This window comes from Odontesthes bonariensis, chromosome 21, assembly GCF_027942865.1.
Source record: "Odontesthes bonariensis isolate fOdoBon6 chromosome 21, fOdoBon6.hap1, whole genome shotgun sequence".
Classification (NCBI taxonomy): Eukaryota; Metazoa; Chordata; class Actinopteri; order Atheriniformes; family Atherinopsidae; genus Odontesthes; species Odontesthes bonariensis.
The window spans coordinates 22,187,049-22,199,861 of NC_134526.1; the positions used below are offsets into that span (position 1 = coordinate 22,187,049).

The window sequence follows — 12,813 nt, forward strand, 5'->3', positions numbered from 1 at the left end:
AGCAACAGGGGGAGGATATAAGCGGCCGAGCTAAACTATGCCAAATTATTAGACGCCAATTTGACTCGCTCAACAAACATGTTAGCTTTTGATACCAAGGCTAGATAAGTAGCCAGTGTGCTAGCTTCATGTTGGAAATAGACCCAGAATCAGTGACTAATTTGTGCTCTTGATTTCACAATTGCTTTGCAAATAGTTAACTGTTATGCAACACAAAAGAGCAGAGAGCAGGAAGTTATAGGCATCCTGTTATGGAAAGCCTTCACGGGTGAGGATACATTATAGCAGGCTAAGAGAATACAGAATCTGTAGATAACCGACGAGATTAATTTTAGCATACAGAAAGGGACCTTTTCCCCAGTTTTCAGCTCTTTTTGACTGATTTGTTTGGGTCCTTTGCCAACATCATTCAGTAGAATCCCCATTAGTCCTGAAAATCTTGTGCCCTGCCTATCCCATCTGAGAAGTGATCAAATTGCTGCCATCTTTAATTTAAACCCATCATGACAGTTATTTTAAAGAGACAATTTGTGTTTTCGTATAATCACAAAAACAAGGAAATCAAATCACTTTTTTGGATGATAAACCGTCTTTAATTCGCACAACTGGGTGACATGATATGAATTGAGCTTCATCGCAACTGTTGCAAAAAAGGCTACAAATCTGTTTTCGGATTCCAGTGACGATCCCAACCGTTAACGTATACCACAGACCTGAATAACTGTCAGCACGTGTCAGAGCGGTCGAGTAATAGCATTTCTATTCAGGCTTGCTTTGAAAGCCATGGTATTTTTCTTAGCAAAGATGGAGACGTCTTCAAGAGCATCGCGATCCAAATGACTGTTCCTGCTAACAGGTATTCTGCTGGAACTCTTAGAGCCCCGCCTATCAGGAGAACCACCAATAAGACAGACAGGAAAACTTTCAGAAGCTTGTTATTACTGATCTCCCTCTCTGCAGCCTTTCTTGCGTTGTCCTCCTCATTTCTCCACAGCACTTTCATCTTCATCGCAAGCTCCTCCCCCTGGAAATGCTTTTTAAAGTCATCCTCCTTCTTGCTGATGGAGGCGCTTCTCTCTGCCAGGATGCTGTCCTGTCTTTCCCTGACCTTCCGCTCTTCTTTGGGATACAGCTGCGAGTGGTAGTGACCGCCTCCGTTCAGAGCCACCAGGGTCTCCATCTTCTCCATCAAACGCGTCACCTGTGCCTGGTCCTCGGGGTTTTTGTTGTTGAAGACATGGAAGCCGCCGCTGCACCTGCGTATGAAGGCGCGGAGGTTGTCGTCACTCTCACTAATGACGTCGTTTATTGTTTTCCCTTCCAGGCGATCGCCGTGGGTGAAGAGCACGATGGTGTAGTCCCACACGCTGGGGCCGAACTTGGCCTCGATCAGTGTGTTGGTGTCTTGGTCTTCCTGCGTCATCCTTCCCAAAGGAATGACGAACACGAAAACATGAGGGCCTGGCTCCTGGAGCTTCACACGCTTAAGAATCTCCCTGACGATTTCCTCCTTGTTGCGGTCTTTCTCAAAAAGTCCAGGTGTATCGATGACAGTGACAGGCCTATCCTCGACCTTCCCCTCCTCCTTTTCACAGTAGATGGTGACTCTTTTGAGCCTCATGTCCGATTTGAACACCACTTTGTTGAGGATTGTGTTCCCACTTGAGCTTTTGCCTGCTCCGCTTTTCCCAAGGAGCATGATCCTCAGAGGCTCTGCGAATAAACAAATGACAAATAAATGCAGCATAAATCGCCAAAATGTTACGGCGGCGCAAGTACGAAACAACCGCTAGGAAGAGCTCGGTCCAAAGACAGAAAATAGACTGGAAGGGTAAGAAAAGAGAGAGGGAAACTACGAGGAAATGTAAATCTTATTTATACAGCCCTTTACAGACAATCCTTACGGTGTACCAAAGTGCTTTACAGCAGGTAATAAATAAAGAGAAGAATAAGTAAAAACAAATAAAAACAATAAAAGAACAATGAAAGCAATAAAATACAACAAAATCGAATAAGATAAAAGTGTCATCATACTACTGGGTATTAAAAGCAATCCTAAATAAGTAGGTTTTTAGCCTAGATTTGAAGAGGCCCAGGTCAGAAATAAGACGCAGCTCAATGGGGAGCTTATTCCAGAGCCTGGGGGCAGCGACGGAAAAGGCTCGGTCACCCCAGGGTTTGTATTCTGACCTGCGGGCACTTCCAGTAAAAATTGATTTGTTGACCTCAGAGCTCTACCAGGATTGCTGACTGTTAAAAGCTCAGATAAATATGATGGGGCGAGGCCGTTAAGAGCTTTAAAAACAAACATTAAAAGTTTAAAATCAATTCTATAAAGGACAGGAAGCCAATGGAGGGAGTTAAGAACAGGAGTGACGTGCACACGTCTGTTAGTGTTGGTTAAAAGACGGGCAGTAGCGTTCTGCACCAGCTGAAGGCGACTGAGAGAAGACTGGGAGACGCCGACATGAAGTGCTTTGCAATAGTGTAACCTTGAACTGATTAGGGCATGGATGGCTTTCTCAAGGTCATGACGACTTAAAAACATTTTAACTTTGGCCAGGAGACGCAGCTGGAAAAAACTAGTCCTGACAACATTGTTTATTTGTTTGTCCAACCTCAGATGACTGTCAAAGGTCAAAGGTTACTCCCAGATTTGTGACGGTTGAACTGTCAGAAATTTTTTTCCACAATAATTTTGTGGAAAGACAAAACAAGCATACTGCTTTCCCCGTATCATATGAAAAGGAAAGCGCGGTCTCTTCTAATTCTAAGGTTTTACCGATCAGAATAGAGCAAAAAAAAAAAAATCATTTGGTCCTTCCCAGGCCTTGAAATCACATAAATGCACCTGAGATGAGGCAGTTTTTAAAATACCCTAAGTACGCTCTTACAGATTCCATATGGATGACAGCCAGGCGCTGCTAATCAAATGCACATGATACATTAATATGATCCTCAGCGAGTGTGATGCGTTAAGTTAAAAGTTGGAAAGGCTGCACATGCGTGACTTGTTTGAAGGGGTTGAAAGGACAAAGTCTCTTCCCTCTATAAAAAACACGACAGCACAGCTTCGGTTTGTCCAAAGTTGCATCTGAACAAACGACAAAACTTCTTGAACCACGTTGTTTAGATAGGTGAGGCAAAAGTGGAGATTTTTTGGTCATAATGCAGAGCAATGATGTGAGAGACGGCTGACATCATACAGAAAATCATTACGTTGTTATTGCCGATGGAGGTTTTTCTACAAGCTCATTTGAAGACTTGGAAAGTACTTTGTTCTCATAAATCTTTCACTTGCTTAGCTTAGTTGGTGAATAAGGCATAAAGATAAGCTTATCAGCACACTCCACAGTTTTTATTGTTCTTCTGCCAGTGTTGACCCTCTTGGCTCTTGCCCTTGAGTCGAAGTGACGGTTCTGACTGTAAAATGTTTGTTCAAAACTAAACGATCACCTAGAATTAGCACAATTTAAGATCAATCAACAGGTGAGGTGAGGTGACTCTGTTCCTTTACTACAAAAGAAACAAAGGCATGTCATCTCCTGTGATGAGCTGTGTGTGGACAGAGCCACACAGCAAAAGTCATAAAAGTCATAAGAAGCTAAACTCAGACTTACTCTGGCCCATGTCCTCTTGTGCTGCATCAGGCATGTTGGCTGGTCTCATGGCAGAGGCCGATCCAGTTCTCACCAAAGCTGTTAGATTTGTGGATCTGTAATGTAAACAGCAGTTTCCTGGAAGCAGCTTTAGTAAAGCCTTTTCAGATCAGTCCCCCGCCCCCCAGTTTTCTTTCTGCCACTGATATCAGACGATCGTCTTTAATAAAAGAGAGAAAAAATGAAAGTGAAACTATGAAAAGGAAATGTGAGGAGGGTGGTCCTTAACTGGACAGGCAGCACATAATAGTCACATGCTGTGGCTCACTTTATTGAAGGCTTTAAAGTTAGGGAAAACAGCTGCCGTGAGTAAAGGTATGTCAAGTGGCGCCATCTAGCAGCTGATGTGTTACACAGGCCTGTAGTGGAGTTGGAAAGTGCAGAAGAATCCAAACGGTCTGTCACACTTAGGCTTAAGCAAACAGTGGCTTAAAGGGCATCTTTTACAAACACAATACTTTAGAAGTACATTTAGAAAATTATAACTCGACTTGAATATTTCAACTTCAGCTGCGCAACATTCAGTGACTTCTCGAGTTTTCCTCAAACGGGACATTTTATTTGGGGTCAAATGATTCCTTAGCTTTTCTCTCACAAAGGATCCAAGAAGTTCATCCATAGAAGACTCTGTCTTCACTTTGGCCCCCCTCAGCTTCTGCTTGGTTCAGGTTCTCCTTGAGTCTGGTTTTCAGTCAACAAAATGCACCTTAATCAGAATGATATCAGATGACTGACCCAGTTTGAGCTTTCTTACCTTAAAAAGCTCTTTGGCTGCTTTGGCTGTATGCTCAAGACTGCTGTCTTGAATTCATGTATTGCTGTTTAGTCTCAAAAGGGGTTTTACTTTATCGTACAAATAATTTTCTGCTAATCCAAAAGGCTTGTGTCTTTACGTCTTTATCTCCCATTTTTTTTTAATCACTCACATTTTTCATCTCTTTGCTCCTCATGTTGGGGTTTTCCACTGCTGGTTCAGAGTCTAACTTAGAACCAATTCTCTCTATTGACTGCCACAGCTCTGGCTCCAGCATAAAAAAAAAACTAGCGCTACAGGAGAACCAACTCTTTGCTGGGCCCGAGCAAAGAACTGCTTAGGTATTCAGGGTAGCAGGGTTCCATCCCAGCTGCCATTAGACAAGAGGTAGGTAACATCCTGAACACTTCACCAGCCCATCAAAGGGCCAACATGGAACCAACGCGTTTTTTATTACAGAGGTAATAATAAAAAATCTCAATGAAATGAAACCATAAGCTATGAAAAGCTTCAGCCAAACTCCTAGGGTCAACGGGGGGGGCTGGAGCCTATCCCTGCTGTCTTGTGGAGACCAACCAGATGAAATAAAACCCTGTTTGAAAATGCAGTGTGGCATTTCATCATCTTTATTCAAGAGTGCAAAAAAAGAAAACCCAGCTGCCGTTTATCCTCTTACATCACCACTCACGTCTGTGAACGTTATTCAATGTCTCATATAGAGCAGCATTCACGATCACCGGTTTAAACATCGTTTTGAAGATCAGTTTATCAAAATTGTCGGGTGTTAAGAAAGTCAGCTGGCGTTCATAGATCCCGCTTGAAACACATATTATGGTATTACTCCCATTTGTATGAGCAGGTGGAGATGGATCATCCAGCTCCGCCCACATCAACGTTGTTTTAATGATACTTGCGAAGCCATGCCTATTAACTGCTAACCCTTCATCGCACTGGATGTGGGGGGAACTAGGGGACCCAATTTGTTGTTTTTGTGAAGATAAACGGTCTCCCCGCACTGTGGTCATCATGGGAGGGAGGGTCAAACAAGCATTGGAGGAGACGTTTAAAGCGACATTATGACGTGGCTCTGGCTGTAGAACACCAAACCAGCTCTCAGGTACAAATAGGACATTGTGACTGTTTCGAGTTGCCCTATTAGACAAATTTGATCCACAGTTCATTTGATAAAGGTATTTTTGTGGGACGTTAGTGCAGCAATCTGAAGCATAAAGCGACACACCGTTTTACATCTGTGATGTAGACTGTACCCTTTCATGTTAATCGTATTCTGGACAGTTAAACCCTGTTCAGCAGCTCGATATGCTGGGTCACAACATAGCGGGAGGGCATCCAATAGGCCTGATCTCTGGATGAGAATTGAAGGTTCACTTCCGATCAGCCAGTCTTTGCAGGAGTGCAATGACTGTGTCCTGCTTGGAGGATAGCAGCTCCAAGGCTGTGGCTATCCTTCCAAGGGACTCTGACATCCGCACCTCCCTCCTCTCGCGACGCTTTTCTCTGGCTTCCACCCTGCGGCGAGCCACGCGATCCAAGTAGGCGTGCTCCTCCTGCCGCTTCAAGACCTCCTGGAACAAAGTGATACTGTTTTGCTCCTTGTTTCCTTTCTGATTCTGCCCCTCAGTTCCTGGCATGGTTGTCGCCGATAACGAGGTGCCAATAGAAGAGGTGAGACAGGAGGACGTTGGCGGGAACGAAGGGAGGCCGAGAGCATTCTGACTGTGGCTGAGCGGCGTCGTACTGAGGCGAAAAGGTATGACACCGGATGTAAAGGACGACGCTTTACGGGTTGTGTAGCCTGACGCGTTGAGGTCTATGCTGCTGATCGAGCCGAGGGAGGGCGATGGAGAGGCCGTCTCTGTAAAACAAGGCGAGGAGATAAAAGATGGAGCTGTTTCAATGCTGGCTGACTGAATAGTAGTGGTAACAATGTCACCATTAAGGACAATCATGGGCTTTAGCTCTGGAGCATTTATTGGGCTCATGGTCGCTGCACTCAGTGAGGCACTGGGAGCAGCGCTACTGATGATCTGGCTGGTGGCGACTCCCAGACTTATGGACTCCACACCACCAGATGTGGAAAAGTCACTGTTGGAGCGGATGATAGAGCTCGGCTGTGAAAGCTGCCCTGGCTTTGCAGCAATCTTTGTTAAAGGACAAGGCAGCGTAGAAGCCGGGATGCCACCTTTGTTCCTTTTGTTGTTGATGATCTGTGAGCCAATGGTGTCACAGAGCGTGGCGTCCATCAGCTAGAGCGAGAAAGGAAAGAGACAAAAAGATGGAGAGAGGACATAAATATTCTTCCAAAAGGGTCAATCTAATGCAGCTAATGTAGCTTCTGACCGAGGACTGTGGTTTGTCGATCACACCTAGTTTTTACTGGTGTCAGTTTTATCTCTTTCAAATAGCAATATAACTGTAAGTTCTACTTATCAAATGTCTAAAGTGCAACTACCAATGCGTCAGTCTTTATCAGACAAACTTATACCGAACTTCTGGTTGTTTCTGTAGTTCTTCCTCGCAGCTGTTGACTCAGATACCTTTTCTAAACATGTCCTGTTCTAGCACTGCACACTTTACATGCATTTACAATAATGGTGTAAAATTTGCTTGCACTCCGCAGGTGTTTTTCTAAGGTAACCAACACTATAGTAAAAGCAGCAGCTTTCACAACTCTTTCCTTTGGAAACAACAACGGGCTGCCACTGACTTTTTGATGTCCACTGTTGGTTTGTGCTCTGTAGCCATACGTTCAGCATTTAACGATTGCCATCTTCAGTTCTGAAGCTTTGAAGCCGAGCTTTAGCTGTCACACAAACAGCCACACATTTGACCTTTGGTATACAGCAACTGTAAGTTCTCCAGGCCGTATGGCAGCAAAACTAGCCCAAATCATCAGCTCTCCACTACCGTGCTTGATAGTTGGTGCTGATATGCTGTGTTTGGTTTTGACCAAATCTGGTGCTGCGCTTTATGACCAAGCATCTCCACTGTTGTGAGCTTTAACATTTAACATGCTATCTGAGGCATGTATAGTGTGATATGTAACTCTTTCATTTTAGTGCAATTTCTCTGAAAACTGCACAGTCCCACGCTTGGATAAGCTTGCCGGGACGTCCGCTCCTGGGAAGATTGTTTTCCAATTGAGAATAATCTCTCTCACTGTAGAATGATGGACTCCAAATTATTGGAAATGAGCTTCCAAAACTCCTGCTTTTATATAGGTGCTCACACTTGCCAACGATTAATCAAGTGCATCTAAATTCTGCAGCACCCTGCTGCTACTTACGTTCTAAATTCCTATGGCAGCAGTAAGGGAGGGACTTGTTTTTTTATGATGTCTCTATACATAAAACCGTGGAGTTAAAAGAGGGTGTACTTTTTTTTTCCCACATGACCACAGTTGCCAAACTATGACAAGACAGTTGCTATACGGGGTTGGGTTTTGTGGTAGGAAATCAGAAAGGGGAGCAGAATTAGAGTGCAACAGTGAATTAGAAGGTTTACTTCAAGTCATTAAAATTTCTTCCTAAATTTGTCCTGGCAGCTTGTTTTTGGGTCGGTCCGGTTTTGTTTCTTTCAAGGATGTCAGAAATCATCAGAATATGGGAATTTTTAATAAAGTGTAATAAGGAATAAGGAAGCAATTATCCCCAAGCTTCTCTTCCTGACTTACATCAAAGAACTCCCAGGATGTCTTAGCGTGCCCCGTCTCCCGGCTGCGGTCTTTGACCCTTTTGTATGTGACAATAAGATTGTTCCACTTGCGGCGGATTTTTTCCACAGGAAGCACATGCCCCTTCGAGGCCATCTCCTCTTGGACACTCTGGAAGAGCTGCGAGCGTTCCCGGGTCTCGTACAGGCCCCAGCGGCGCCCAACAGCCTCGATGAGACACAAAACAGCTTTGGAGGAGAAATCTGAGCCGGAGGAAAGCGTCTTCTCTGAGGGAGCAGGCGGCATCACTGTAGCTGGGACAGGACAAAGGTGACTTTGATTACTTTTTGTGGCGTCACTTCATGTGTAGATCTGTCGGGGGGGAAAATACCTAATGCATTATGAACTATTTAAAGATTGGCTGATTTCAGCCAAGACTGTATTTCTAACTAGTTTGATCTGCATGGCTATTATGATCAAACAACACCTTCATTCCCACCTTCGTGCATACGATAGGTTCAGTTCACTTGCGAAGCAAGTCTGGAGTGTTTTTCTAGAAAACCTACAAAAAAGAACTGTGAATCTACGGTGGCCGACACGTGCAAACGCATTACAAACGGTGAAACAAATCCAACAGTAAAACGCTGCAAGAGAAAAATGCGCCAATCACAAAAAACGACCGGAGTACATGCGCTGCAAACTTCAAAACACATGCAAGACAGAAAAACACAACGGAAGTTCACCAAGCCACTAGGGGGTCTCGACCTGTTTGGGATAGGCCCTATCCTAAAGGGGATCGCCTATGGGAGATCGACCATAGTAACGAAGGAGAAGAAATTCAAAAGGTACGTTGTCCTTTATGTCTTTATGCCAAATGTTTAAAAAAGACATAAAGGACAACGTACCTTTATACTTTCTTCTCCTTCGTTACTTCTCCGATCTCCCATAGTCGATCCCCTTTCCCAAAGGTGAAGACCCCTTAGTGGCCTGGCGAACTTCCAATGAGTTTTCAGTGAACTTGCAGCATGTTTCTCTCTTGCATGTTTTGAATTTTGCAGCGTGTTTCTTTCTTGCATGTGTTTTGAAGTTTGCAGCGCGTTTCTTTCTTGCATGTGTTTTGAAGTTTGCAGCGCGTTTCTTTCTTGCATGTGTTTTGAAGTTTGCAGCGCGTTTCTTTCTTGCATGTTTTGAAGTTTGCAGCGCGTTTCTTTCTTGCATGTGTTTTGAAGTTTGTAGCGCGTTTCTTTCTTGCATGTGTTTTGAAGTTTGAAGCGCGTTTCTTTCTTGCATGTTTTGAAGTTTGCTGCGCGTTTCTTTTTTGCACGTTTTGAAGTTTGTAGCGCGTTTCTTTCTTGCATGTTTTGAAGTTTGCTGCGCGTTTCTTTCTTGCATGTGTTTTGAAGTTTGCTGCGCGTTTCTTTCTTGCATGTGTTTTGAAGTTTGCAGCGCGTTTCTTTCTTGCATGTGTTTTGAAGTTTGCAGCGCGTTTCTTTCTTGCATGTTTTGAAGTTTGCAGCGCGTTTCTTTCTTGCATGTGTTTTGAAGTTTGCTGCACGTTTCTTTCTTGCATGTGTTTTGAAGTTTGCAGCGCGTTTCTTTCTTGCATGTTTTGAAGTTTGCAGCGCGTTTCTTTCTTGCATGTGTTTTGAAGTTTGCTGCGCGTTTCTTTCTTGCATGTGTTTTGAAGTTTGCAGCGCGTTTCTTTCTTGCATGTTTTGAAGTTTGCAGCGCGTTTCTTTCTTGCATGTGTTTTGAAGTTTGCAGCGCGTTTCTTTCTTGCATGTTTTGAAGTTTGCAGCGCGTTTCTTTCTTGCATGTGTTTTGAAGTTTGCAGCGCGTTTCTTTCTTGCATGTTTTGAAGTTTGCAGCGCGTTTCTTTCTTGCATGTGTTTTGAAGTTTGCAGCGCGTTTCTTTCTTGCATGTTTTGAAGTTTGCAGCGCGTTTCTTTCTTGCATGTGTTTTGAAGTTTGTAGCGCGTTTCTTTCTTGCATGTGTTTTGAAGTTTGAAGCGCGTTTCTTTCTTGCATGTTTTGAAGTTTGCTGCGCGTTTCTTTTTTGCACGTTTTGAAGTTTGTAGCGCGTTTCTTTCTTGCATGTTTTGAAGTTTGCTGCGCGTTTCTTTCTTGCATGTGTTTTGAAGTTTGCAGCGCGTTTCTTTCTTGCATGTGTTTTGAAGTTTGCAGCGCGTTTCTTTCTTGCATGTTTTGAAGTTTGCAGCGCGTTTCTTTCTTGCATGTGTTTTGAAGTTTGCTGCACGTTTCTTTCTTGCATGTGTTTTGAAGTTTGCAGCGCGTTTCTTTCTTGCATGTTTTGAAGTTTGCAGCGCGTTTCTTTCTTGCATGTGTTTTGAAGTTTGCTGCGCGTTTCTTTCTTGCATGTGTTTTGAAGTTTGCAGCGCGTTTCTTTCTTGCATGTTTTGAAGTTTGCAGCGCGTTTCTTTCTTGCATGTGTTTTGAAGTTTGCAGCGCGTTTCTTTCTTGCATGTTTTGAAGTTTGCAGCGCGTTTCTTTCTTGCATGTGTTTTGAAGTTTGCAGCGCGTTTCTTTCTTGCATGTTTTGAAGTTTGCAGCGCGTTTCTTTCTTGCATGTGTTTTGAAGTTTGCAGCGCGTTTCTTTCTTGCATGTGTTTTGAAGTTTGCAGCGCGTTTCTTTCTTGCATGTGTTTTGAAGTTTGCAGCGCGTTTCTTTCTTGCATGTGTTTTGAAGTTTGCAGCGCGTTTCTTTCTTGCATGTGTTTTGAATTTTGCAGCGCGTTTTTTCCTTGCATGTGTTTTGAATTTTGCAGCGCGTTTCTTTCTTGCTTGTGTTTTGAATTTTGCAGCGCGTTTTTTCCTTGCATGTGTTTTGAATTTTGCGGGTCGGACACGAGTCCAAAACGTTTCTCTGAAAGTCTTCTCTGAAACACGCTAAAAAAACACCTCTAGGGAGTGTATAAACATTTTTGGGCAAGTTTTTTTTTCCAATTTTTATTTTTCCAGTTTCCATTAAACATTTTTCATTCGCAACCTCCGAATGATAATTAGAAAAGGCAATGAAAACCTGGTTATTAGGGTAGTCCAACTTAAATCTGACTTAAAATACCTGCGTACATGTTGGTCAAAAGTTAAATTAATCCTGCGGGTATGTTCAGTGGGGCTTAAACTGGGCCTCTGTGCATGCTCCACGCCATGCATCTGATTTTTAACCCCCGAAAAGAAGAAGTAAAAAAAAATGTAATAAAAATGTAATAAATGAACAGAGCTTTATGTCCGATTATAGCTGCTTAAGGTGGTATTAGTTTGTCACCAGTATAATGCCAGTTGTTTTTGTCTTGGCACAATGGGTCAACATGGAAAAAAAAGCCAGATACCAATAAACTATAATAGTGGAGTTGAACATACTATTATCAATAAATCAGTAAACTTGTTCCTGCACTTCCACACAGGGGCGAGAATAAACTGAACAGGTAAACCTCCCTGCATGTACCTGCATAAACAAACTTTAAACTGATGGATTTTCAAATGGTAAAACAACAGTAAATAACCAAACATCATTTTAGAATATTATTTATTTTCTCATGCATATGAAATCACCTGTGTTTTCTTTTTTTGGAGGAGAGGGGGTGCTTTAACATTAAGTGGGCTGGGTTTTAGAATTAATTTGTACACGAATTTTATTCGAAACTACCATCACATGCTAAAAAAAAACCAACACATAACAACTCTGAAACCTGGAAAAGTTTTAAATAAATGAAATCCCCTGCTCACTGCCGGGGGAAACTGGATTTATATGTGCAGCTTTGCGACATTAGTCATGTTCAGTGTGTGTTTTATGAGATGATACAAGAAGCTGCAAGGGGCTCGCACTGACAGATGATTCACAGCACGTACCCGGGGCAATCTTCAGATATGTTTTTCCATCTGCTGACGTGGTGAAGAACCGATCCGTGCTCACTGGATCTGAGGACGAAACAGATGGAAGAAATACGATCTACTGAATAAAGTATTTCACATCTTACCAACATATAGGTGTTACCCCGCAGTGGATTCACACTCTCTTTTTTTTTTCTTTCCTTTTGTTTTAAACTCAACATGTTAAGTATAGTTCTGGATGGTAAATGAACTCATCTGAGCGCTCACACAGCAGTACAGGGGTGGTTGTCGTGGCGGCCTGCAGGTCCGCGTCAGCCAGCTCCTCAGCAGTCTGCCCCACTCCTCCACCTCCTCCGCATGCGGTATCTCCGCAGGGCGCATGCGACTCCCGACTGCCCAGATCCAGCGCAGATGGGCTTTCATCCACCGCCTCGGTTTTCACGTGCATCGCTGGGACGTCGGTGCCGCCTCCTTGCAGATTTCCCTCCATCGCTCACTCGGAACACAAAAATACACGGGCTCCGCGGTCGCGAGAGCTCGTTATGTCTGCGCAGGCGTTGGATTGGGAGAAAGTTTGGAGATGGCGGTTCGCGATCACAGATGCAGGCTTTCAGCCTGAAGTTACGCCGCAAAAAAAAAGCCCGTGATTCCACGTAGCTCGAGACGCGCGGGACTCAGGCACCCCGGTGCATTTCTTTTTTCGCGATGGGCAGAGAAATGGCTGCGCTGTCCTCAGCTCAGCTGACGGATGCGCAGGGCGGCTGCGCAGCTCTCGGCACAGATTTGCTGCTGGCAACCGTGGCGCTGACGTCACCTAGCCGCACAGCACGTGCTTGGTAAACAATGCAGCTTCAAAATAAGACCGTTGTGTTGGG

The 12,813-nt window shown here is 43.8% G+C and overlaps 2 protein-coding genes across 3 annotated transcripts; both read right to left on the reverse strand.

Annotated features, from left to right (window-relative positions):
* Positions 1–566: 566 nt before the first annotated feature.
* Positions 567–3,891, reverse strand: LOC142370879 (GTPase IMAP family member 7-like). Its single transcript, XM_075453400.1, has 2 exons — positions 3,621–3,891; positions 567–1,713 (listed from the first exon to the last, which is right to left on the reverse strand). Exons 1-2 carry the CDS (start codon positions 3,667–3,669, stop codon positions 764–766), a joined length of 999 nt encoding a protein of 332 aa, XP_075309515.1. The 5' UTR covers positions 3,670–3,891; the 3' UTR covers positions 567–763.
* A 1,138-nt stretch (positions 3,892–5,029) lies between these two features.
* On the reverse strand, positions 5,030–12,720 carry LOC142371236 (uncharacterized). Of its 2 annotated transcripts, none has more exons than XM_075453854.1 (4): positions 12,206–12,720; positions 11,957–12,025; positions 8,108–8,400; positions 5,030–6,680 (listed from the first exon to the last, which is right to left on the reverse strand). In XM_075453854.1, exons 1-4 carry the CDS (start codon positions 12,426–12,428, stop codon positions 5,799–5,801), a joined length of 1,467 nt encoding a protein of 488 aa, XP_075309969.1. In that variant the 5' UTR covers positions 12,429–12,720; the 3' UTR covers positions 5,030–5,798. The 2 variants fall into 2 exon arrangements, with proteins under 2 accessions (XP_075309969.1, XP_075309968.1); XM_075453853.1 differs by having other exon boundaries at positions 12,158–12,720.
* Positions 12,721–12,813: the final 93 nt, after the last annotated feature.

Bases quoted from the DNA above. Each gene is read 5' to 3' on its own strand.
- LOC142370879 (XM_075453400.1), bottom strand. From the start codon at position 3,669: ATGAGACCAGCCAACATGCCTGATGCAGCACAAGAGGACATGGGCCAG. The intron at 1,714-3,620 runs GTAAGTCTGAGT...GTTTATTCGCAG, and splicing joins ACAAGAGGACATGGGCCAGA to AGCCTCTGAGGATCATGCTC.
- LOC142371236 (XM_075453853.1), bottom strand. From the start codon at position 12,428: ATGGAGGGAAATCTGCAAGGAGGCGGCACCGACGTCCCAGCGATGCAC. The intron at 12,026-12,157 runs GTTGAGTTTAAA...TTTCGTCCTCAG, and splicing joins TCCAGAACTATACTTAACAT to ATCCAGTGAGCACGGATCGG. The intron at 8,401-11,956 runs GTACGTGCTGTG...GTCCTGTCCCAG, and splicing joins ATATCTGAAGATTGCCCCGG to CTACAGTGATGCCGCCTGCT.